The 23888-nt window shown below is 44.3% G+C and overlaps 1 protein-coding gene across 1 annotated transcript in view; it reads left to right on the top strand.

The window, feature by feature from the left end:
* Positions 1-23888, top strand: part of AP4B1 (adaptor related protein complex 4 subunit beta 1) — a 116680-nt gene that overhangs the window by 14742 nt on the left and 78050 nt on the right. Inside the window, exons 3-4 of the mRNA XM_073615707.1 lie at positions 11215-11439; positions 23620-23750. Of these exons, the coding sequence (XP_073471808.1) occupies positions 11215-11439; positions 23620-23750 (356 nt within the window). The remainder of the gene's footprint in view (positions 1-11214; positions 11440-23619; positions 23751-23888) is intronic.

Below are 23888 nucleotides of genomic sequence, written 5' to 3' on the forward strand. Positions count from 1 at the left end.
CTGCTGATGCAGGGAGTAATTGTAAAGGTCCAGCACGAGGAAAGATTCAAGGGGTTTTACTCAAACCTATTCACCGTGCCGAAACCAAATGGGGAATTAAGGCCCATTTTGGACCTCAAGGCTCTCAACTTCTTTGTAGACGTCCGTATGGAGTCAGTTCGTTCAGTAATAAGGTCCCTGAGAAAGGGAGACTATTTGGCGTCCATAGATATCAAGGATGTGTACCTTCATGTGCCGATCTTCGGTCCACACCAAAGATTCTTACACTTCGCTGTAGAGGGCTGTCATTTCCAGTTTGTGGCTCTGCCTTTTGGTCTAGCCACGGCTCCCAGGGTCTTCACAAAGATTCTGGCCCAGTGTTGGCTTCCCTAAGATCTCAAGGAGTTTCCATAATAGGATATCTGGACGATCTACTTCTAAGGGAATGCTCTCGCCCTATGCTAGTTCTAAACGTGTCAAGAACAGTACGGGTTTTACATCGCCTAGGTTGGGTACTGAATTTGGACAAGTCAGCTCTTTGTCCAACCCAAGCCTTGGTGTATCTGGGTCTGGTCTTGGGCACCGCCCAAGAAAGAGTGTTTCTTCCGCCCTTAAAGGTCGCCTCCATAGTGGAACTTGTAGAGAAGGTGAAAAAAGAACCAACACCTTCTGTTCGGCTGTGCATGAGGTTATTGGGCAAGATGGTGTCGGCCTTCAGCGCAGTGCCATATGCACAGTTCCACTCCAGAATGTTCCAGAACAGTATCCTGAAGGCCTGGGACAAGTCTGCTCGAACCTTGGATCAGCCTATGGTTCTATCTCCACAGGTTCTATGGAACCTCTCTTGGTGGTTAAGAACCAGCAACTTAAGAAGAGGGAAGTCTTTCCCACCAGTGGCCTGGAAAGTGGTGACCACGGACACCAGTCTTCAAGGCTGGGGAGCAGTACTAGAGGAAGCATCTGTTCAGGGAGCATGGTCCCAGACAGAAAGGACTCTGCCCATCAATCTATTGGAGATCTGGGCAGCTCGTCTGGCCCTGCGATTCTGGACATCCAGGTTGCGGGGTTTTCCTGTCAGAGTTCAGTCCGACAACTCCACAGTAGTGGCATATATCTACCACGAGGGAGGTACCAGGAGTCGGGCAGCCCAAAGAGAAGTAGATCATATACTAACCTGGGCAGAAAGACATGTGCCATTTCTGTTGGCAGTGTTTATCCCGGGGGTGGACAATTAGCAGGCGGACTTCCTGAGTCGCCAGAAATTGTTACCAGGGGAATGGTCCCTGCATCCCGAGGTTTTTCTACAGATCTGCCAATACTGGGGGACCCCAGACGTGGATCTGCTGGCATCCAGATTCAATGCCAAACTAGACAAGTTTGTGTCCAGGACCAAGGATCCGCTTGCTGTCGGGATAGACGCATTAGTGGTTCCTTGGGTTCAGTATTCTCTGATAAATGCCTTTCCTCCGATCCAGATTTTGCCGCACTTACTACGCAGGATACGGGAGGAACGGAGGCCGGTGATCTTAGTGGCCCCAGCGCGGCCCAGGAGATCATGGTACTCGGAGATTGTGAAATTGGCAGTAGGGGACCCGTTGGTCCTTCCTTGCCGCCCAGACCTGTTGTCTCAAGGGCCCATATTCCATCCTTCTTTACGGTTGCTGAATTTGATGGCCTGGCTATTGAGACCAGACTATTGAAAGACCGTGGTATTATGGGTTCAGTCTTGTCCACTTTGATAAATGCTAGAAAGTCAGTTTCTAGAGCTATCTATTACAGAGTATGGAAGTCATACATTTCTTGATGTGAGAAAAGGAAATGGAACCCTCGTAGGATACGACTTTAGGGACAATTAAAGGACAGATTTCGGCCTTATCGTTTTTTTTCCAGAGACCAATTGCATCCCATTCTTTGGTGCGAACCTTTGTGAAGGGAGTAACGCACCTGAGGCCACCGCTTAAACCACCTTTATGTCCTTGGGACCTAAATTTGGTACTTTCAGCCTTACAGAGTCAGCCCTTTGAACCTATTAGGCATATTCCTTTTGTCCTATTGACCAGGAAAGTAGTTTTCTTAGTGGCTATAACATCGGCTAGAAGGGTGTCAGAATTGGCCGCCCTTTCTTACAAGGAACCTTTTATGGTTCTTCATCAGGACAGGGTGGTCATGCGTCCTCGTCCAGATTTTCTACCGAAGGTAGTTTCCAAATTTCATTTGAATCAGGATATCATTTTACCTTCCTTTTTTCCTAACCCTTAAACTAGGGAAGAAAGGTCGCTTCACTCACTGGATGTGGTGAGAGCGATAAAGGTTTACTTGGAAATGTCAGCTCCCTTTCGGAAAACTGACTGTTTTTTTTGTCCTGCCTGAGGGTCCTAAAAGAGGTCAGCTGGCAACAAGTTCATCTATATCCGGGTGGCATCGCCAGACTATTGTCCAGGAGTATGGATTAAAGCGCAGGGTTCCACCCCGGGATTTAAGAGCACACTCCACTAGAGGGGTTAGTGCATCATGGGCAGTACGCCAGCAGGTGTCTATGGCTCAGGTTTGTAAAGCAGCCGTCTGGTCTTCAGTTCATACGTTCACAAGGTTTTACCAGGTGGATGTGAGATCTCAAAATGAGACTGGTTTTGGCCACAGCGTGTTGCAGGCTGCTTTATAATCTCAGAACCGTTGGGCCTAGGGATGATGTGTGTCCCCCCCCTCAGATGGATTGCTTTAGGACATACCACATAGTCATTATTATGGTGCTCTGTGTCCCGTGATGTACGATAAAGAAAAACTGATTTTTAAAACAGCTTACCTGTAAAATCCTTTTCTTGGAGTACATCACGGGACACAGCGGTCCCTCCCCTCTTTCTGGGATCGTCATTGCTTGCTACAAAACTGAGGTACTTCCTGTATAGGAGGGGTTATATGGGAGGAACCGTCTTACTATTGGTTGCCAGTGTCCAATCACCTAAAGGTAAGCGTATAACCCACATAGTCATTATTATGGTGCTCTGTGTCCCGTGATGTACTCCAAGAAAAGGATTTTACAGGTAATCTGATTTAAAAATCAGTTTTTTGCAAATAATTGTGGGAAAAAATTACAACTTCAAAAAACTTACCATCCCTCTAACTTAATACCTTGGAATGTCTACTTTCCAAAAAGGGGTCATTTGTGGGGTATTTGTACTTTTCTTGCTTGTTAGGGTCTCAAGAAATGAGATAGGCCGTCAGTGCATCAGTTGTGATCAATTTTCAGGGATTGGCACCATAGCTTCTGGACTCTATAACTTTCACAAAGACCAAATAATATACACCAATTTGGGTTATTTTTTCCAAAGATATGTAGCAGTATAAATTTTGCCCAAAATATATGAAGAATAATTACTAATTTGCAAAATTTTAGAACAGAAACAAAGAAAAATGCAATTTTTTACAGAATTTTCGTTCTTTTTTCTTTTATGGTGCAAAAAAAAAAAAAAAAACAGCGGTGATTAAATACCATCAAAAGAAAGCTCTATTTGTGTGAAAAAAAGGACAAAAATTTCATATAGGTACAGTGTTGCATGACCGAGTAATTGTCATTCAAAATGTGAGAGCACCAAAAGCTGAAAATTGGTCTGGTTAGGAAGGGGGTTTAAGTGCCCAGTGGGTAAGTGGTTAAACAAATCCTCCTACATATGGTTGTATCTATTTTTCTGCAGTCTCTTCTCTACAGCCATTCAAAGTACAGAATTTATATGGCAACTGAGCTGTCATAAAGGAGGGGGTGGGGAGCTGAAGTTACACTGAAGTTATAGAACTCAGAGAGGAGAGCTGAGAGCTGATTAGAGGGAAGAGATATACTCCCTTCACACAGCATGCAGAAACCGAGCTAAGGCTGTCATTTGGTGCCCCTTCCCCTGTCACCTTTTTATCCCTGGGATGTCAGGAGAACTTGTCATGCAGATAACAGAGGAATGAGGCAACAGACAATAAAATGACACTTAAGCCCGAACACACGGGCCGAATGTCAGGCAGCATCAGCTGGTTCAAAACCGGCTGACATTCGGCCCATGTGTACTGCAGCTGGTCCGACAGAAAAAAGTCTGCCAACCGGCTCCTGATCAACCAATGGTGGCTGAGAGCGCTGACTGGAGTGTTCTAGCAGGGGGGAGGTATAGTCCTCCTGTCAGAACACAGTAGAAAGGCAGGGGAGATCGCTGTACTAATAGGAGATTGTTAGTACAATTGCTCCGACCTGAGCGGTCAGGTTTTTTTCATTTGGCCTGCTGGGTTGAACTATAAAAAACTAGCAGTGTGTCTCCAAACTTTCCAAATAAAGGCCATTTTTTTGTTTATTTTTCCATATTCCATAGGGCCACATTAGGGCCAGTTCACACCAAAGAAACGCAGTCCGGATGCGTTCCAGGTGCTTTTCTGCATGTGCGTTTTTGATGTGTTTTTGGTGCGTTTTTGATGCAGTCCAGTGCTTTTTTTCCCCCCTCTTTTTTTCTTGACCTTAAATAAGGACAAGTGTGTTGCGGTGCATTTTTGGTGCATTTAGGTGCATTCCGGTGCATTTTTTATACGTTTTACAGCGTTCCAGTACAGTCCAGTGCAGAAAAAATGCAGCATGTTCTACTTTTTTTCTGGAACTGGAACGCACTGGAACTGCAAGCACTGGTGTGAACTGGTGTGCCATTGAAAACCATATAACCTACTTTCCATGCGTTTTTGATGCAGAAAAAAAACGCACTGGACTGCATGTGGTGTAAACTGGCCCCTAACACACCAGTTATCACAAATATTTAAGTTCAATCCTTATCCCTGCAAAGGGCCAGTTTATTGTCCTTCAGACTTTAGGAGGGGTGGACTGTAGCCAGCAGGAGTGGAAATTTTCCTGGCATCAGTGGGAGTAAACATCGCCACATTTTTATATAAGGTGGAAGAATAGTGCCTAATCAACGGCATCATTGGGAGGAATAGTGCCCTATTGTTAGTGTCATTGGGAGGAATAGTGCCCCATGTTGGTGCCAATGGGAGAAATGGTGCCCCATTTTCGATGTCAGTTGGCAGAATAGTGTCTCCTACCAGTGGGAAAATAGTGCCCCAAGAGAAAAGAAAAACAAGCAAAGGGCCACAGTTAGGAGACCACTGCTATATACAGTGCTGTGAAAAAGTATTTCCCCCTTTCTGATTTTTGATTTTTTTTGCATATTTCTCACACTCAAATGACTCAGATCATCAAACAAATTTTATTATTACACAAAGATAACCCAAGTAAATACAAAATGCAGTTTTTAAATGATGGTTTCATTTATTAAGGTAAAAAAGCTGCCCAAACCTGCCTGGCTTTATGTGAAAAAGTAATTGCCCCTAAACCTAATAACTGGTTGTGCCACCCTTGGCAGCAACAACTGCAATCAAGCGTTTGCAATAACTGGCAATGAGTCTTTCACATTGCTGTGGAGCAATTTTGGCCCCTCTCTTTGCAGAATTGTTTTAATTCAGCCACATTGGAAGGTTTTCCAGCATAAACAGCCTGTGTAAGGTCATGATACAGCATCTCAATTGGATTTAAGTCTGGGCTTTGACTAGGGCACTCCAAAACCTAAATTTTGCTTTGTTTGAACCATTTGGAGTTGGACTTGCTGTTGTGTTTCGCATCATTGTCCTGCTGCATAACCCAAGTGCACTTGAGCTTGAGGTCACAAACTGATGGCCGGACATTCTCTTTAGGATTTTCTGGTAGAGCTCAGAATTCTTGGTTCCATCAATTATGGCAAGTCGTCCAGGTCCTGAAGCTGCAAAGCAGCCCCAGACCATCACGCTACCACAACCATGTCTGACTGTTGGTATGATCTAGTTATGAAATGCTGGCCTTACCTGAGGCAAGTTACATAGACGAGGTTGAAAAAAGACACAAGTCCATCAAGGCCAACCTTTGTGTGTGATTTTATGTCAGTATTTCATTGTATATTCCTGTATGTTGTGGTCATTCAGCTTTTTGAAATTACCGATGCTCCCCGCTGAAACCACTGCCTGTGGAAGAGAATTCCACATCCTTACCACTCTTACAGTAAAGAAACCTCTATGCAGTTTAAGGTTAAACCGCTTTTCTTCTAATTTTAGTGAATGGCCGTGTGTCTTATTAAATTCCCTTTCGCAAAAAAGCTTTATCCCTATTACGGGGTCACCAGTACAGTATTTGTACATTGAAATCATATACTCACTCAAGCATCTCTTCTCCAGAGAGAATAAGTTCAGTTCTCATAACCTTTCCTCATAACTAAAGTCCTCCAGTCTCTTTATTAGCTTTGTTGCCCTTCTTTGTACTCGCTCCATTTCCAGTACATCCTTCCTGAGGACTGGTGCCCAGAACTGGACAGCATACTCCAGGTGCGGGCAGACCAGAGTCTTGTAGAGCGGGAGAATTATCGTTTTATCTCTGGAGTTAATCCCCTTTTTAATGCATGCCAATATTCTGTTTGCTTTGCTTGCAGTAGCTTGGCATTGCATGTCATTGCTGAACCTGTCATCTATTAGGACCCCCAGGCCCTTTTCCATCCTAGATTCCCCCAGAGGTTCTCCCCGTAGTGAGTAGATTGCATTCATATTTTTGCCACCCAAATGCATTATTTTACATTTTTCTACATTAAACCTCATTTGCCATGTAGTTGCCCACCCCATTAATTTGTTCAGCTATTCTCAGGCATGTACTGGCCATCAGGACTACCGGGAGTTTCCCGGTGGGCCGATGGCTCAGTTGGCCGGTTTCAGTGACAGCCAGTCAAATTAATGGCTGTGCTACTCACGCAGCCATTAATTTGAGCACCACTGAACTGCCCATGGCTAGGTATCGAGCTTCTGGATGCAGCACGGTGCACTTCGGCTCTTTCCGCGCCTGCTCAGCGCTTTTGCACACATCTCTGGCCACCTCCGGCCCACGCTCATCCTTTTCCGGAACCGCTCGGCTTCCCCCGCCTCCCTCCTCTCCGACAGCTCTTCAGCTTCATCCAACAAAACTTGGCTATCTCCGTCGGCCCCCACAGTAATGTTCGCTGTGAGTTCAAATGAGCCGGAGCCGCCCGTGTGATGTCCTGAGAGCAGCCGACAGGCAAAGTGGTCCCCCGGAGCAGACGAGGGAGGCCGGAGGATGACAGTGCTGCAGGAACCCGTCCAGGTAACCGGCCAGCCCGGCACAGCCATTGAATACTGTATATAGCAGAGGATGTGGCGCTAAATAAAATAACATAAAAAAATCCATTTGGTGAAAATAATGATTCAAATAATATGCAAAATCCAACGTAGCTAAAAGTTAATCAAAAGTGTCAATTAATATTGAAATGTGCATAAAAATAATTTCAGCAAAAAATTCATACATAAACCATGGTTATAATTAAAACCATTATATCCAAACTATGTCCATGGTATTAAAGTGCAAAAAGAGTGCAAAAAACATGGTTTTAATTATAAGCATGATTTAAAGATGATTTTTTTGCTGAAAATATTTTTATGCACATTTCAATATTAATTGACACTTTTGATGAACTTTTAGCTATGTTGGATTTTGCATATTATTTGAATCATTATTTGCACCGAATGGATTTTTGATGTTATTTTAGTTAGCGCCACATCCTTTGCTATATATTCAATTTATCTGTGGGTTTGTGGTAACCTGTTCGATGTTGGCAGCTGCTCACTACTGCGGTTGATCAAAAATAGGTGTGTGCATTAGTTGTTTATTTTAAAATATATAATGCAGAGCCAGGCTTCGGACAGATGACAGGGTAACACCAGGGGGTAGAGGGGGGCTGGAAAATACAAGACAACCAGGGAGCCCACGGAATGAACAGGCTCTTGTGGGAAGAAGGGGTCCTAAGGAATAAGGGGGTGTTTGAGATGTAGGGGCCCTATTAGAAGGACCCTATGGAATGAAGGGGGCCCCCAATTGGAAGACGGACCCTGTGGAATGTAGGGGGTTGTATGGTATGTAGGGGGCCTAGAAGGACCCTATAGAATGAGGGGGGCCCCAATGGGAAGAATTGGTGTTATGGTTTCTGCATCAGTCTTGATAACATCAGATGAGCTTGGAGCATGGGGGAGAAGACTCTGAGGACCAGTCTAACAGGATGAAGGATCAAGTAAGCAAATCTTTCTTTTTCATGCCGCCTGGACCCAAACAAGCCCTTGCAGTGTGGGCATGATTTTATTGTTCCGTGACAAACTTGCCTTCAAAGCAAAGCCCTCCAGCAGCGGGCTGTCACTGCTGCCGGGGCTTCCCACTTCACCCGGCCTTGCTTCTGGGTTTGCGTGCTCCTGCTATGTGGATAGCTGGGCCGTGATGACGCCACTCTCGTGCAAGTGCACAGCATACTGTTTTTGCGCGTGTTTGCAAAATTAGAGTTGGCTGGTCTGGATGAAGTCTTCTTGCAAAGTTTCCACATCCTGCAGAGAAGTTATTGCCCTGCTTAGCTTAGTATCGTCTGCAAATACAGAGATTGAGCTGTTTATCTTATCCTCCAGGTCGTTTATGAATAAATTAAATAGGATCGGTCCCAGGATAGAACCTTGGGGGACCCCACTTTCCACCTCGGACCATTCCGAGTACTCCCCATTTATCACTATCCTCTGAACTCGCCCCTGTAGCCAATTTTCAATCCATGTACTCACCCTATGGTCCATGCCAACGGACCTTACTTACAGTAAACATTTATGGGGAACTGTAGCAAGTGCTTTTGCAAAATCCAGATGCGCCATGTCTACGGGCCTTCCTTTATGTACAGTAGATGGCAACTCACCTCCTCATAGAAGGTTAATAGATTGGTTTGGTAAGAATGATTCTTCATGAATCCATGCTGATTACTGCTAATGATACTATTGTCATATTGATATTGATGTTAGGCTAACTGGTCTGTAATTGCCAGGGATGTATCTTGGCCCTTTTTAGAATATTGGTGCTATATTGGCTTTTCTCCAATCAGCTGGTACCATTCCAGTCAGTAGACTGTTCGTAAAAATTAGGAACAATGGTCTGGCAATTACTTGACTGAGTTCCTTAACCACTTCAATACCAGGCACTTTCCCCCCTTCCTGCCCATGCCAATTTTCAGCTTTCAGCGCTGTCACTTTTTAAATGACAATTGCGTGGTCATGCTACACTGTACCCAAACAAAATTTTCATCATTTTGTTCCCACAAACAGAGCTTTCCTTTGGTGGTATTTGATCACCTCTGCATTTTTTTTTTATTGCTAAACAAATAAAAAAAGATCGAAAATTTTGAAAAAAAACAAGTTTTTCTTTTGTTTTTGTTATAAAATTTTGTAAATAAGTAAGTTTTCTCCTTCACTGATGGGCACTGATGAGACTGCAGTGATTATTATTTATTATTATTATACAGGATTTATATAGCGCTGACAGTTTACGCAGCGCTTTACAACATTAGGGCAGACAGTACAAGTACAATACAATTCAATACAGGAGGAATCAGAGGGCCCTGCTCGTTAGGGCTTACAATCTAGGAGATGGGGACTGATTAGGTGGCACCAATGAAGTGGCACTGATGATGGGCACTGATAGGTGGCACTGATATGCAGCACCGATGGGCATTGATATGCGGCACTGATGGGCACTCATAGGTGGCACTGAGAGGCGACACTGATGGGCACTTATGGGTGGCACTGATGTACACTGATAGGTGGCACCTATGGACTGATAGATGGCACTGATATGCATCACTGATGCCACTGATATGCATCACTGATGGGCACTGATTGGCATCGCCTGGGCACTGACTCTCATCCCTAGTGGTCCAGGGTGGCATACCTGGTGGCCATCCATTGTGGGCATTCCTGGTGGTCCTGTTTACTCCCTGGTGGTCCAGTGTGGGCATCCTTGGGGGGGGGGGGGGGCTGCGCTGATAATAAGCGTGGACACAGCTGATCACGTGGTAAAGACCCTTCTTCAGAAGCTCTTTACGGAGATCGGTGTTACGGTGTGTCAGATTGACACGCCGCTCCCCGCACTACGTGCCCCCACGGGCGCGTGCCAGCTGTTAACCTGAAAGACGTTATATGACATCCAGTCAGGATAACTGAACCACTGCCCAGTCGTCATTCTGCTATAGGCCGGGCGGGAAGTGGTTAAGGACCCTCAGGTGCAAGCCATCTGGTCCCGGTGACTTATTTATGTAAAGTTTTTCAAGTCTGTTTCTAATTCTGTCCTCTATTAGTCATGAGGGTGCTTCCTGTGACGTGTCATGAGGATAAACATTGCAGTTTTGGTCACTGAAGCCCTCTGATTCCCTCGTGAAGACTGAGGAGAAGAATAAATTCAATACCTGCGCCATCTCTCCATCCTTAGTAACCAGATTCCCTTCATCATTCTTTATGAGACCAATATGTTCTGACCTTCCTTTCTTACTATTTATGTAGGCCTGCAGTTCTTTAGATGTTGTTCTGGGTTATTTTATGACCTCCTGGATGAGTAGTCGTCATGCTCTTGGAATAATTTTTGGTTGGCCAGCCACTCCTGGGAAGGTTCACCACCCCTTCCAAGTTATCTCTATTTCTTGATAATGGCTCTCCCCATGGTTCACTGGAGTTCCAAAGCCTTAGAAATGGCTTTGAAATCCTTCTTAGACCGATATGTGTACATTACTTTGTTTCTAATCTGTTGCTCATTTTTTTTTTAGATTGTAACGATGTGTGGGTTTTTTGTGATCTGATAGCATGCTTCACTTTGTCGGACAGCTTCTATTTATGTGATTTCTTGATTCAACAGGTCTGGCAGTAATCAGGCCTGGGTGTGGCAAGTTAAATTTAACTCAGCTTTCCAAAAAATTGTGGTTAATCACAGTTCATTCATGATTCAGCATGGGAGGGGGCAATTACTTTTTTACATAGGGCCAGGCAGGTTTGAACAGCTTTTTTCCCTTAAAAAGTGAAATAATAATTTGAAAACTGCATCTTGGATGTACTCGGGTTATCTTTGTGTAATATTAAAATTTGTTTGATGATCTGAATCATTTAAGTGTGAGAAATATGCAAAAAAAAAAAAAAAAAAACAGGAAGGGGGCAAATACTTTTTCTCAGCACTGTAGCTTTGTTCATATTTCATGTCTGAGGTTTACAACCACTTTAATTATTCTTTGTTATACATTTTCACTTGTAATTTGCTCATAATATATAGATCTGTGTGCAACTTGAATGCATATGTGCTCTTTATTTTTGTAAGACATTGTTACATATTATTTTCTATTGCAGACATATGACTCAGGGAGTGGACGTATCCAGTGTTTTCATGGAGATGGTTAAGGCCAGTGCTACTGTAGATATCGTACAGAAGAAGCTAGTTTACTTGTACATGTGCACATATGCTCCTCAGAAACCTGACCTTGCCCTCCTTGCTATCAATACCCTATGTAAAGACTGTTCAGACCCGAACCCCATGGTGAGAGGACTAGCACTACGAAGCATGTGTAACCTCAGGTCAGTGATGCATGATCTGCACATCAATCACATTCTAGCATACTTCTGGGAACTTTATCATCAGTACTGGAGAAGGATAATGATGGAGAGCCAAAAAAAATGTGTTCACCTTCTTCTTTGATGTTTAGCTATAATGTGGGTACTTGTAGGTGCCATATACTGTATTACCTGCACTTTAGCAGTATTGATTGCTAGACATTTATTAGATTCTGGGTATGCAAGGAAAAGCACTAAATGCAGAACACATAAAGTCTGCATTTAATTGTATGTAGATGTTTGTATCATAAAAAGCAAATTTGTTTTTGGAGTTCAAGTGGTTCCTTTTCATCTGTGCTTAATATTGTTGAACGAAGCTTGTACTGGGCTGATAAAATTGGAGGGATACTAATGGAGGGATACAAATGGCTAAATAGTGTGATCGCTCCAGATACCAGTTAAGCCAAGACAGAAATAGCAGTAATTCTAGGAATTATTAGTAACCATATGTGAACATTGTCAGGATACACACAGCACTAGGGATGAGCTTCGAGTTCGAGTCGAACTCATGTTCGACTCGAACATTGGCTGTTCGCAAGTTCGCCGAACAGCGAACAATTTGGGGTGTTCGCGGAAAATTCGAATGCCGCGGAACACCCTTTAAAAGTCTATGGGAGAAATCAAAAGTGCTAATTTTAAAGGCTTATATGCAAGTTATTGTCATAAAAAGTGTTTGGGGACCCGGGTCCTGCCCCAGGGGACATGGATCAATGCAAAAAAAAGTTTTAAAAACGGACGTTTTTTCAGGAGCAGTTATTTTAATAATGCTTAAAGTCAAACAATAAAATATCCCTTTAAATTTATCCCTTTGTAATATCCCTTTAAATTTCGTAGCTGGGGGGTGTCTATAGTATGCCTGTAAAAGGGCGCATGTTTCCCGTGTTTAGAACAGTCTGACAGCAAAATGACATTTCGAAGGAAAAAACCCATTTAACCACTTGAGCCCCGGACCATTATGCTGCCTAAGGACCAGAGGTCTTTTTCCAATTTGGCACTGCATCACTTTAACTTTTAATTGCGCGGTCATGCAATGCTGTACCCAAACGAAATTTGCGTCCTTTTCTTCCCACAAATAGAGCTTTCTTTTGATGGCATTTGATCACCTCTGCCGTTTTTATTTTTTGCGCTATAAACGGAAAAAGACCGAAAATTTTGAAAAAAAATGATATTTTCTACTTTTTGTTATAAAAAAAATCCAATAAACTCAATTTTAGTCATACATTTAGGCCAAAATTTATTCGGCCACATGTCTTTGGTAAAAAAAAAGTTAATAAGCGTATATTCATTGGTTTGCGCAAAAGTTATAGCGTCTACAAACTAGGGTACATTTTCTGGAATTTACACAGCTTTTAGTTTATGACTGCCTATGTCATTTCATGAGGTGCTAAAATGGCAGGGCAGTACAAAACCCCCCCAAATGACCCCATTTTGGAAAGTAGACACCCCAAGGAAATTGCTGAGAGGCATGTTGAACCCATTGAATATTTATTTTTTTTGTCCCAAGTGATTGAATAATGACAAAAAAAAAAAAAAAAAAAAATATTTACAAAAAGTTGTCACTAAATGATATATTGCTCACACAGGCCATGGGCCTATGTGGAATTGCACCCCAAAATACATTCAGCTGCTTCTCCTGAGTATGGGGATACCACATGTGTGGGACTTTTTGGGAGCCTAGCCGCGTACGGGGCCCCGAAAACCAATCACCGCCTTCAGGATTTCTAAGGGCATAAATTTTTGATTTCATTCCTCACTACCTATCACAGTTTTGAAGGCCATAAAATGCCCAGATGGCACAAAACCCCCCCAAATGACCCCATTTTGGAAAGTAGACACCCCAAGCTATTTGCTGAGAGGCATGTTGAGTCCATGGAATACTTTCTTTTTTGACACAAGTTGCGGGAAAGTGACAATTTTTTTTTTTTTTGCACAAAGTTGTCACTAAATGATATATTTCTCACACAGGACATGGGCATATGTGGAATTGCACCCCAAAATACATTTAGCTGCTTCTCCTGAGTATGGGGATACCACATGTGTGGGACTTTTTGGGAGCCTAGCCGCATACGGGGCCCCGAAAACCAAGCACCGCCTTCAGGATTTCTAAGGGCGTAATGTTGTGATTTGACTCCTCACTACCTATCACAGTTTTGAAGGCCATAAAATGCCAAGATGGCACAAAACCCCCCCAAATGACCCCATTTTGGAAAGTAGACACCCCAAACTATTTGCTGAGAGGCATGTTGAGTCCATGGAATATTTTATATTTTGACACAAGTTGCGGGAAAGTAACACTTTTTTTTTTTTTTTTTTTTTTTTTGCACAAAGTTGTCACTAAATGATATATTGCTCAAACATGCCATGGGCATATGTGGAATTACACCCCAAAATACATTCTGCTGCTTCTCCTGAGTATGGGGATACCACATGTTTAGGACTTTTTGGGAGCCTATCCGCCTACGGGGCCCCGAAAACCAAGCACCGCCTTCAGGATTTCTAAGGGCATAAATTTTTGATTTCACTCCTCACCTCCTATCACAGTTTTGAAGGCCATAAAATGCCAAGATGGCACAAAACCCCCCCAAATGACCCCATTTTGGAAAGTAGACACCCCAAGGTAATTGCTGAGAGGCATGTTGAGTCCATGGAATATTTTATTTTTTGACACAAGTTGCGGGAAAGTGACAATTTTTTTTTTTTTTGCACAAAGTTGTCACTAAATGATATATTTCTCACACAGGCCATGGGCATATGTGGAATTGCACCCCAAAATACATTTAGCTGCTTCTCCTGAGTATGGGGATACCACATGTGTGGGACTTTTTGGGAGCCTAGCCGCATACGGGGCCCCGAAAACCAAGCACCGCCTTCAGGATTTCTAAGGGCGTAATGTTGTGATTTGACTCCTCACTACCTATCACAGTTTTGAAGGCCATAAAATGCCAAGATGGCACAAACCCCCCCCAAATGACCCCATTTTGGAAAGTAGACACCCCAAACTATTTGCTGAGAGGCATGTTGAGTCCATGGAATATTTTATATTTTGACACAAGTTGCGGGAAAGTAACACTTTTTTTTTTTTTTTTTTTTTTTTTGCACAAAGTTGTCACTAAATGATATATTGCTCAAACATGCCATGGGCATATGTGGAATTACACCCCAAAATACATTCTGCTGCTTCTCCTGAGTATGGGGATACCACATGTGTGGGACTTTTTGGGAGCCTAGCCGCGTACGGGGCCCCGAAAACCAAGCACCGCCTTCAGGATTTCTAAGGGCATAAATTTTTGATTTCACTCCTCACTTCCTATAACAGTTTTGAAGGCCATAAAATGCCAAGATGGCACAAAACCCCCCCAAATGACCCCATTTTGGAAAGTAGACACCCCAAGCTATTTGCTGAGAGGCATGGTGAGTATTTTGCAGCTCTCATTTGTTTTTGAAAATGAAGAAAGACAAAAAAAATGTATTTTTTTTTTCTTTTTTCAATTTTCGAAAGTTTGTGACAAAAAGTGAGGTCTGCAAAATACTCACTATACCTCTCAGCAAATAGCTTGGGGTGTCTATTTTCCAAAATGGGGTCATTTGGGGGGGGGTTGTGCTATCTGGGCATTCCATGGCCTCCGAAACTGTGCTAGGCAGTGAAGAGTGAAATCAAAAATTTACGCCCTTAGAAAGCCTGAAGGCGGGGCTTGTTTTTCGGGGTCCCGTGCGCGGCTAGGCTCCCAAAAAGTCCCACACATGTGGTATCCCCATACTCAGGAGAAGCAACAGAATGTATTTTGGGGTGTAATTTCACATATTCCCATGGCATGTTTGAGCAATATATCATTTAGTGACATCTTTGTGCAAAAAAAAAAAAAAAAAAAAAATATTTGTCTCTTTCCCGCAGCTTGTGTCACAATATAAAATATTCCATGGACTCGACATGCCTCTCAGCAAATAGCTTGGGGTGTCTACTTTCCAAAATGGGGTCATTTGGGGGGGGTTTGAACTGTCCTGGCAATTTATGCACAACATTTAGAAGCTTATGTCACACATCACCCACTCTTCTAACCACTTGAAGACAAAGCCCTTTCTGACACTTTTTGATTACATGAAACAATAATTTTTTTTTGCAAGAAAAATACTTTGAACCCCCAAACATTATATATTTTTTTTAAAGCAAATGCCCTACAGATTAAAATGGTGGGTGTTTCATATTTTTTTTTCACACAGTATTTGCGCAGCGATTTTTCAAACGCATTTTTTGGGGAAAAAACACACTTTTTTAAATTTTAATGCACTAAAACACACTATATTGCCCAAATGTTTGATGAAATAAAAAAGATGATCTTAGGCCGAGTACATGGATACCAAACATGACATGCTTTAAAATTGCGCACAAATGCGCAGCGGCGACAAAATAAATACATTTTTAAAAGCCTTTAAAAGCCTTTACAGGTTACCACTTTAGATTTACAGAGGAGGTCTACTGCTAAAATTACTGCCCTTGTTCTGTCCTTCGCGGTGATACCTCACATGCATGGTGCAATTGCTGTTTACATTTGACGCCAGACCGACGCTTGCGTTCGCCTTTGCGCGAGAGCAGGGGGGGACAGGGGTGCTTTTTTTTTTTTTTTTTTTTTTCTTTATTATTTTTTTGCTTTTTTATCTTATTTTTAAACTGTTCCTTTCATTTTTATTTTTTTAAAATTAATTTTATTGTTATCTCAGGGAATGTAAATATCCCCTATGATAGCAATAGGTAGTGACAGGTACTCTTTTTTTAAAAAATTGGGCTCTATTAGACCCTAGATCTCTCCTCTGCCCTCAAAGCATCTGATCACACCAAGATCGGTGTGATAAAATGCTTTCCCAATTTCCCAATGGCGCTGTTTACATTCGGCGAAATCTAAGTCATAAAATGCTCGTAGCTTCCGGTTTCTTAGGCCATAGAGATGTTTGGAGCCATTCTGGTCTCTGATCAGCTCTATGGTCAGCTGGCTGAATGACCGGCTGCATTTTCAGGTTCCCTGTTGGGACAGGAAAGCCAGAGAAAAACATGGAAGACGGTGGGGGAGGGGGGGGCATTCCCTCCCACTGCTTGCAAAAGCAGTCTAGAGGCTAATTAGCCACTAGGATTGCTTTTACATGAAAGCCGACCGCTGGCTGAAAAGAATGATACCAAGATGATACCTAAACCTGCAGGCATCATTCTGGTATAACCACTCAAAGTCCAGCAACATACCAGTACGTTGCTGGTCCTTGTTAGGCATATATTGTAAACTTTTTTTTCATGCAGCCTGTGGGCTGAACGAAAAAAAGATATTGATCGGTGGGTATGCCCACCATTAGAATACCTCCCTTCATCCACCCACTTCTAATGATGGGCATACATGCACCATTTATATATGCCGAAGCATGGGGGCATCCTCCCGCAAAAGGCAGGAGCAAATTGCTCCTCCACCCACTGCTGCCCCCACGCTTCGGCATATATGCTGAAGTATGTAACTGTGGTGGTGAAATCACCTCCGACAGCGCTGGAGTCACGGCTTTATATATCGTGGGAGCAAACGCTGTTGCTGTCAAGATAAATAAATCCGCGCTGCAACTGAATGGCGTACCTGCTAAGCAAATGATGGTTAACAATAAAACAAAGTAACATTACAGTATAACAGTAAGACTTACCATACCTGCAAAGCAAATACAAAAAAAAAACATAGTAAAAAATAAAACATTTAACGCAACCTGTGCCTAAAATATATATATGCCGAAGCATGGGGGCATCCTCCCGCAAAAGGCAGGAGCAAATTGCTCCTCCACCCACTGCTGCCCCCACGCTTCGGCATATATGCTGAAGTATGTAACTGTGGTGGTGAAATCACCTCCGACAGCGCTGGAGTCACGGCTTTATATATCGTGGGAGCAAACGCTGTTGCTGTCAAGATAAATAAATCCGCGCTGCAACTGAATGGCGTACCTGCTAAGCAAATGATGGTTAACAATAAAACAAAGTAACATTACAGTATAACAGTAAGACTTACCATACCTGCAAAGCAAATACAAAAAAAAACCATAGTAAAAAATAAAACATTTAACGCAACCTGTGCCTAAAATATATATATATGCCGAAGCATGGGGGCATCCTCCCGCAAAAGGCAGGAGCAAATTGCTCCTCCACCCACTGCTGCCCCCACGCTTCGGCATATATGCTGAAGTATGTAACTGTGGTGGTGAAATCACCTCCGACAGCGCTGGAGTCACGGCTTTAGATATCGTGGGAGCAAACGCTGTTGCTGTCAAGATAAATAAATCCGCGCTGCAACTGAATGGTGTACCTGAAAACAATAAAATGGTTACCAACAAAACAAAGTAAACGGTAAAGTATGAAAAATCTGAAAAGGAAACATGGTAAAACATAATAACAATAAAACATTGCAGAATAGAATAGAGTAAAAAAGAGAAGAACAATAGAGAGAGAATAGAGAGAGAGAGAACAATAAAACAACAACTATTTTTGGTTTTTTTATTTTATATTTTTTTTTGTTTTTATTTTTTTTAATTTTTTTTTAATTTTTTTTTTACACTTTTTTTTAGTAACTTTTAACTTTTGTAACTTGTTCCAGGTTTGGGTCTCTCAAAATGCAATGGCATCTTGGGAGACCCTGTGTTAGTGTGCCTAGTCTGTGCAGTGCTGAACCCTACGCTAATACTCAACTAATGTATGGTAGCGTTCAAAGCATTCACCCATGCAAAGACCAGGATTGCCAGGACAGGAGGGACAATAAGACCGGGTGTCACGCCTAAATCCGCGCTTGCTACAGACACGACATCTTTTTTGGGGGGCTCGTTGGGTAGGGGTACTCGGGATGGCATAAAGAAAATGCCGCTCATGCAGCCGGCTTACTGCATTTGGTTGGGGAAGGTGAGGTAGAGCACCGTCTGGAAACAGAAGGGCTCTGACGATCTCTTCCTGGAATTTAAGGAAGGATCCAGTCTGTCCTGAAGCTCTGTATAGCACATGAGCATTCAGCAAAGCCAATTGAAATAAGTATACAGACACTTTTTTGTACCAGCGTCTGGCCTTACGGGCAACTAAGTACGGCGCCAACAACTGGTCGTTGAGGTCCACCCCTCCCATATTAAGGTTGTATTCGTGGACACAGAGGGGTTTCTCCACAACACCAGTCGCCGTAGAAATTTGGGTCGTCGTGTCTGCATGAAGGGAGGTGAGAACGAAAACATTCTTCTTATCCCTCCACTTCATAGCGAGCAAATTATTATACTTCAAGCAGGCTCTCTCCCCCAGCCTAAGACGGGAATCTACAAGCCGCTGGGGAAAGCCCCGGCGATTAGGTCGCACGGTGCCACATGCTCCAATCTGCTGATCAAACAAGTGACTAAAAAGTGGCACGCTCGTATAATAATTGTCCACGTACAAGTGGTACCCCTTTCCGAATAAGGGTGACACCAAGTCCCACACTATCTTGCCAGCGCTTCCTATGTAGTCAGGGCAGTTGATCGGCTCTACGTGACTATCTTTGCCCTCGTAAACCATAAATCTACATGTATAGCCTGTGGCCCTGTCACAGAGCTTATACATCTTGACCCCGTATCTGGCACGCTTGCTGGGAAGGTACTGTTTGAATGACAAGCGGCCAGAAAACTTAATCAGGGACTCATCAACGCAGACAACTTGATGGGGGGTAAACAAGTCTGCAAAACGTTGGTTGAAGTGGTTTACGAGGGGCCGAATTTTGTAGAGCCGATCGTATGCAGGGTCTCCACGAGGACGACAGAGTTCATTGTCGTTGAAGTGCATGAACCGCAAAATCTGCTCGTATCGTGCCCTGGCCATGGAAGCAGAGAACAAGGGTGAATGGTAAATTGGGTCAGTGGACCAATATGACCGCAACTTACTCTTTTTATTCAACCCCATGAGGAGGGAAAGGCCCAGAAAGGTCTTAAATTCGGAGACCGTAATTGGTCTCCAATCTCTGGCAAGGGAGGACTGGGGATTAGCGGCGATGTGTTGACCAGCGTATAAATTGCTTTGGTCCACAATAGATCTATAGAGATCTTCGGTGAAAAACAGTGAATAAAAATCCAGTGGCGTAAAGTCAACTGTTTCCACCTGAATTCCGGGTTGGCCAGTGAAAGGGGGAAGTACGGGTGCTGCAGAAGTGGAAGGTTCCCAATTCGGATTGGCCAATGCAGCAGGAAGGGCACTATGGGCACGACGGGCCTGTCTTTGTCTTCTTGGTGGCAGCGGGACACTACTAGTGCTTGCCACCTCGCCAGCTTGAACTGCACTTATGGGACTCGCCACGTCACCACGTGATACTGCAGTGCTGGATGTACGACCAGGGTGTACTAGGCCGCTGGTGCTTGCCAGTTCACCAGAAGGAATAGCGGCGCTAGTACTTCTCTGCTCCATACGAGAGCCCTGCGGTTCTTGCACTTCAAGGACAGAAGAAGAAGAATGGGGTCTGGTACGCCTGACTCTAGCAGGGACCACAACTCTGTCGTCAGAGCTATCTGTCATGGAGCCGCTGTCCTCTACAGGTTCGTATTCTGAGCCTGAACTTGACAGATGAGTGACTTCCTCTTCACTATCTGTCATACTCAGAAACGTGTAGGCCTCTTCACTAGTGTACCTTCGATTTGCCATTTTGGCCTCTAAATTTAGGGGTACACTAGTGAGACTCACAGGCAAAAAAGCTCCTGACTGTTGGCGACTGTATAAAAACGCTACCAAAAAACTGTTAGCGATCGCAGGGATCAGGCCTGACTCTGCGAACGCTGCAGTTATGTGTGCTTAGTGTTTTGTAAGTGTCAGTTATCGATCGATACTGCACTTGGGTGGGCTGGGCAGGGCTGGGCCGAGGAGCAAAACGCAGGTGCTAGCAGGTATCTGGGCTGATCCCGCTAACACTGCGTTTCAGGGAACCCTAAACTGCTGGGGAGTATAGATCTGATCGGATCAGATATCGATCCGTTCAGATACTATAGCACTAAGGGAGGTGTATGCTGCGTGCGTGGGTTTTAGCGGTACTGGCGCTAACCTGACGCTGCCTGGGGCGACGCAGACCTTATCTGATCCTAAAAACTTAACTTCTATCACCGCCGGGCAATTAGGGGGTTAAACCTTTATAGGGTAATAAACGGCGGGTGCCCTAAAACTATAATAAACTGTAATAAACTACAAAAAACAAACTAGCTAACCAGCGTCACCCGTAACAGTTATACGGTGATCGCTGGTGAAAGGGTTAACTAGGGGGCAATCAGGGGGTTAAAACCTTTAGCAGGTAGTATATGGGGGTCCCTGTCGCTATAAAACACTGACAGCGAACCTATATACTTACCTCCCTAACTAGCGTCACCTGTGTCACTAATACAGCGATCAGAAAAACGATCGCTTAGCGACACTGGTGACGGGGGGTAATCAAGGGGTTAACTTTTATTAGGGGGGGTTAGGGGGGTACCCTGGACCTAAGGGGGGGTACCCTAGACCTAAAGGGGGCTAACCTAACTGCCCTAACACTTCTAACTGACACAAACTGACACCAATGCAAAAAAAAAAAAAACTGCTATTGGTGACAGAGTGACAGGGGGTACAGGGGGGTGATCGGGGGGTGATCGGGGGGTGACAGGGGGGTGAAATGTGTGCCTGCGTGTTCTACTGTAAGTGTAGTGTTGGTGCACTTACTTGGATGTCTTCTCTCCTCTGCGTCGGATCAAAAAGACCGACTCGAGGAGAGATGACATCACTTCCTTTCCCTCTGTTTACATTACAGAGGGAAAGGAAGCATTTTCATTCGCCGGGAGCGATCGGGAGGGGGTGGCCAACAATGGATGGCCGCCCCCTCACCTCTCATCGCCCGGGAACAAATGGCGACCGCCTCGGGCACCGGGGGGGGGACCGATCGGACCCCCCACCCGCGGAAGGCAAATCACGTACATGTACGTGATTTTGCCTGTCCGTGCCACCTTGCCGACGTACATCGGCGTGAGGCGGTCGTCAAGTGGTTAAAACTACTCGCGGCTATTGCATTGCCGACAATACACATAGAAGTTCATTGATAAAAACGGCATGGGAATTCCCCACAGGGGAACCCCGAACCAAAATTTAAAAAAAAAAAATGACGTGGGAGTCCCCCTAAATTCCATACCAGGCCCTTCAGGTCTGGTATGGATTTTAAGGGGAACCCCGCGCCAAAAAACGGCGTGGGGTCCCCCCAAAAATCCATACCAGACCCTTATCCGAGCACGCAACCTGGCAGGCCGCAGGAAAAGAGGGGGGGGACGAGAGTGCGGCCCCCCCCTCCTGAACCGTACCAGGCCACATGCCCTCAACATTGGGAGGGTGCTTTGGGGTAGCCCCCCAAAACACCTTGTCCCCATGTTGATGAGGACAAGGGCCTCATCCCCACAACCCTGGCCAGTGGTTGTGGGGGTCTGCGGGCGGGGGGCTTATCAGAATCTGGAAGCCCCCTTTAACAAGGGGACCCCCAGATCCCGGCCCCCCCCGTGTGAAATGGTAAGAGGGTACTTACCCCTACCATTTCACTAAAAAACTGTCAAAAATGTTAAAAATGACAAGAGACAGTTTTTGACAATTCCTTTATTTAAATGCTTCTTCTTTCTTCTATCTTCCTTCATCTTCTGGTTCTTCCTCCGGCGTTCTCGTCCAGCATCTCCTCCGCGGCGTCTTCTATCTTCTTCTCCTCGGGCCGCTCCGCACCCATGGCATGGGGGGAGGCTCCCGCTCTTCTCTTCATCTTCTTCTTCTCTTCTTCCTTCTTCTCTTCTTCATTTTCTTCTCTGGGCCGCTTCGCATCCATGCTGGCATGGAGGGAGGCTCCCGCTGTGTGACGGCGTCTCCTCGTCGAAGATAGAAGACGCCGCGGAGGAGATGCTGGACGAGAACGCCGGAGGAAGAACCAGAAGAGCCAGAAGAACCAGAAGAAGAAGATTAAGGAAGATAGAAGAAAGAAGAAGCATTTAAATAAAGGAATTGTCAAAAACTGTCTCTTGACATTTTTAACATTTTTGACAGTTTTTTAGTGAAATGGTAGGGGTAAGTACCCCCTTACCATTTCACACAGGGGAGGGGCCGGGATCTGGGGGTCCCCTTGTTAAAGGGGGCTTCCAGATTCCAATAAGCCCCCCGCCCGCAGACCCCCACAACCACTGGCCAGGGTTGTGGGGATGAGGCCCTTGTCCTCATCAACATGGAGACAAGGTGTTTTGGGGGGCTACCCCAAAGCACCCTCCCAATGTTGAGGGCATGTGGCCTGGTACGGTTCAGGAGGGGGGGCGCACTCTCGTCCCCCCCTCTTTTCCTGTGGCCTACCAGGTTGCGTGCTCGGATAAGGGTCTGGTATGGATTTTTGGGGGGACCCCACGCCGTTTTTTTTTTTTTTTGGCGCGGGGTTCCCCTTAAAATCCATACCAGACCTGAAGGGTCTAGTATGGAATTTAGGGGGACCCCCACGTCATTTTTAAAAAAAATTTTGGCCGGGGTTCCCCTTAATATCCATACCAGACCTGAAGGGCCTGGTATGGAATTTAGGGGAACTCCCACGTCATTTTTTTTTAAATTTTGGTTCGGGGTTCCCCTGTGGGGAATTCCCATGCCGTTTTTATCAATGAATGTGTATGGTCGGAAATGCAATAGCCGCGAGTAGTTTTAAATGGGTTTTTTCCTTCCAAATGTCATTTTGCTGTCAGACTGTTCTAAACATGGGAAACATGCACCCCTTTACAGGCATACTATAGACACCCCCAGCTACGAAATTTAAAGGGTTATTACACTTTTATTTTTTGACTTTAAGCATTATTAAAATCACTGCTCCTGAAAAAACGGCTCTTTTTAAAACTTTTTTTTGCATTGATCCATGTCCCCTGGGGCAGGACCGGGTCCCCAAACACTTTTTATGACAATAACTTGCATATAAGCCTTTAAAATTAGCACTTTTGATTATTCATGTTCGTGTCCCATTGACTTTAACGGTGTTCGCGTGTTCGAACTAACTTTTTTCCTGTTCGCATGTTCTGGTGCGAACCGAACAGGGGAGTGTTCGACTCATCCCTACACAGCACTAATAGGTAAAATAAGATAATTGTATCAACATGTCCAATTTCATTTTTTTCTTCTAGAATGCCGGGCATTCAGGAATACATACAGCAGCCTGTTCAGAATGGTCTAAGAGATAAAGCCTCCTATGTGAGACGGGTAGCTGTGCTGGGATGTGCTAAACTGCATACTCAGCAAGGAGACATGGAAGTTGGTAAGTTTAGATAAAAAAATAAATAAATAGTTTAGTTTGTTGCTATCTTAATATATAGCGTTCCCTGGTGTTTGTTCCCCAAGTCTGACTTTGCCTAAAGGGTTACTAAAGGCTAACTTTTTTTTTCATTAACCACTT

Source organism: Aquarana catesbeiana, linkage group LG02, assembly GCF_042186555.1.
Source record: "Aquarana catesbeiana isolate 2022-GZ linkage group LG02, ASM4218655v1, whole genome shotgun sequence".
In the NCBI taxonomy this organism is placed as follows: Eukaryota; Metazoa; Chordata; class Amphibia; order Anura; family Ranidae; genus Aquarana; species Aquarana catesbeiana.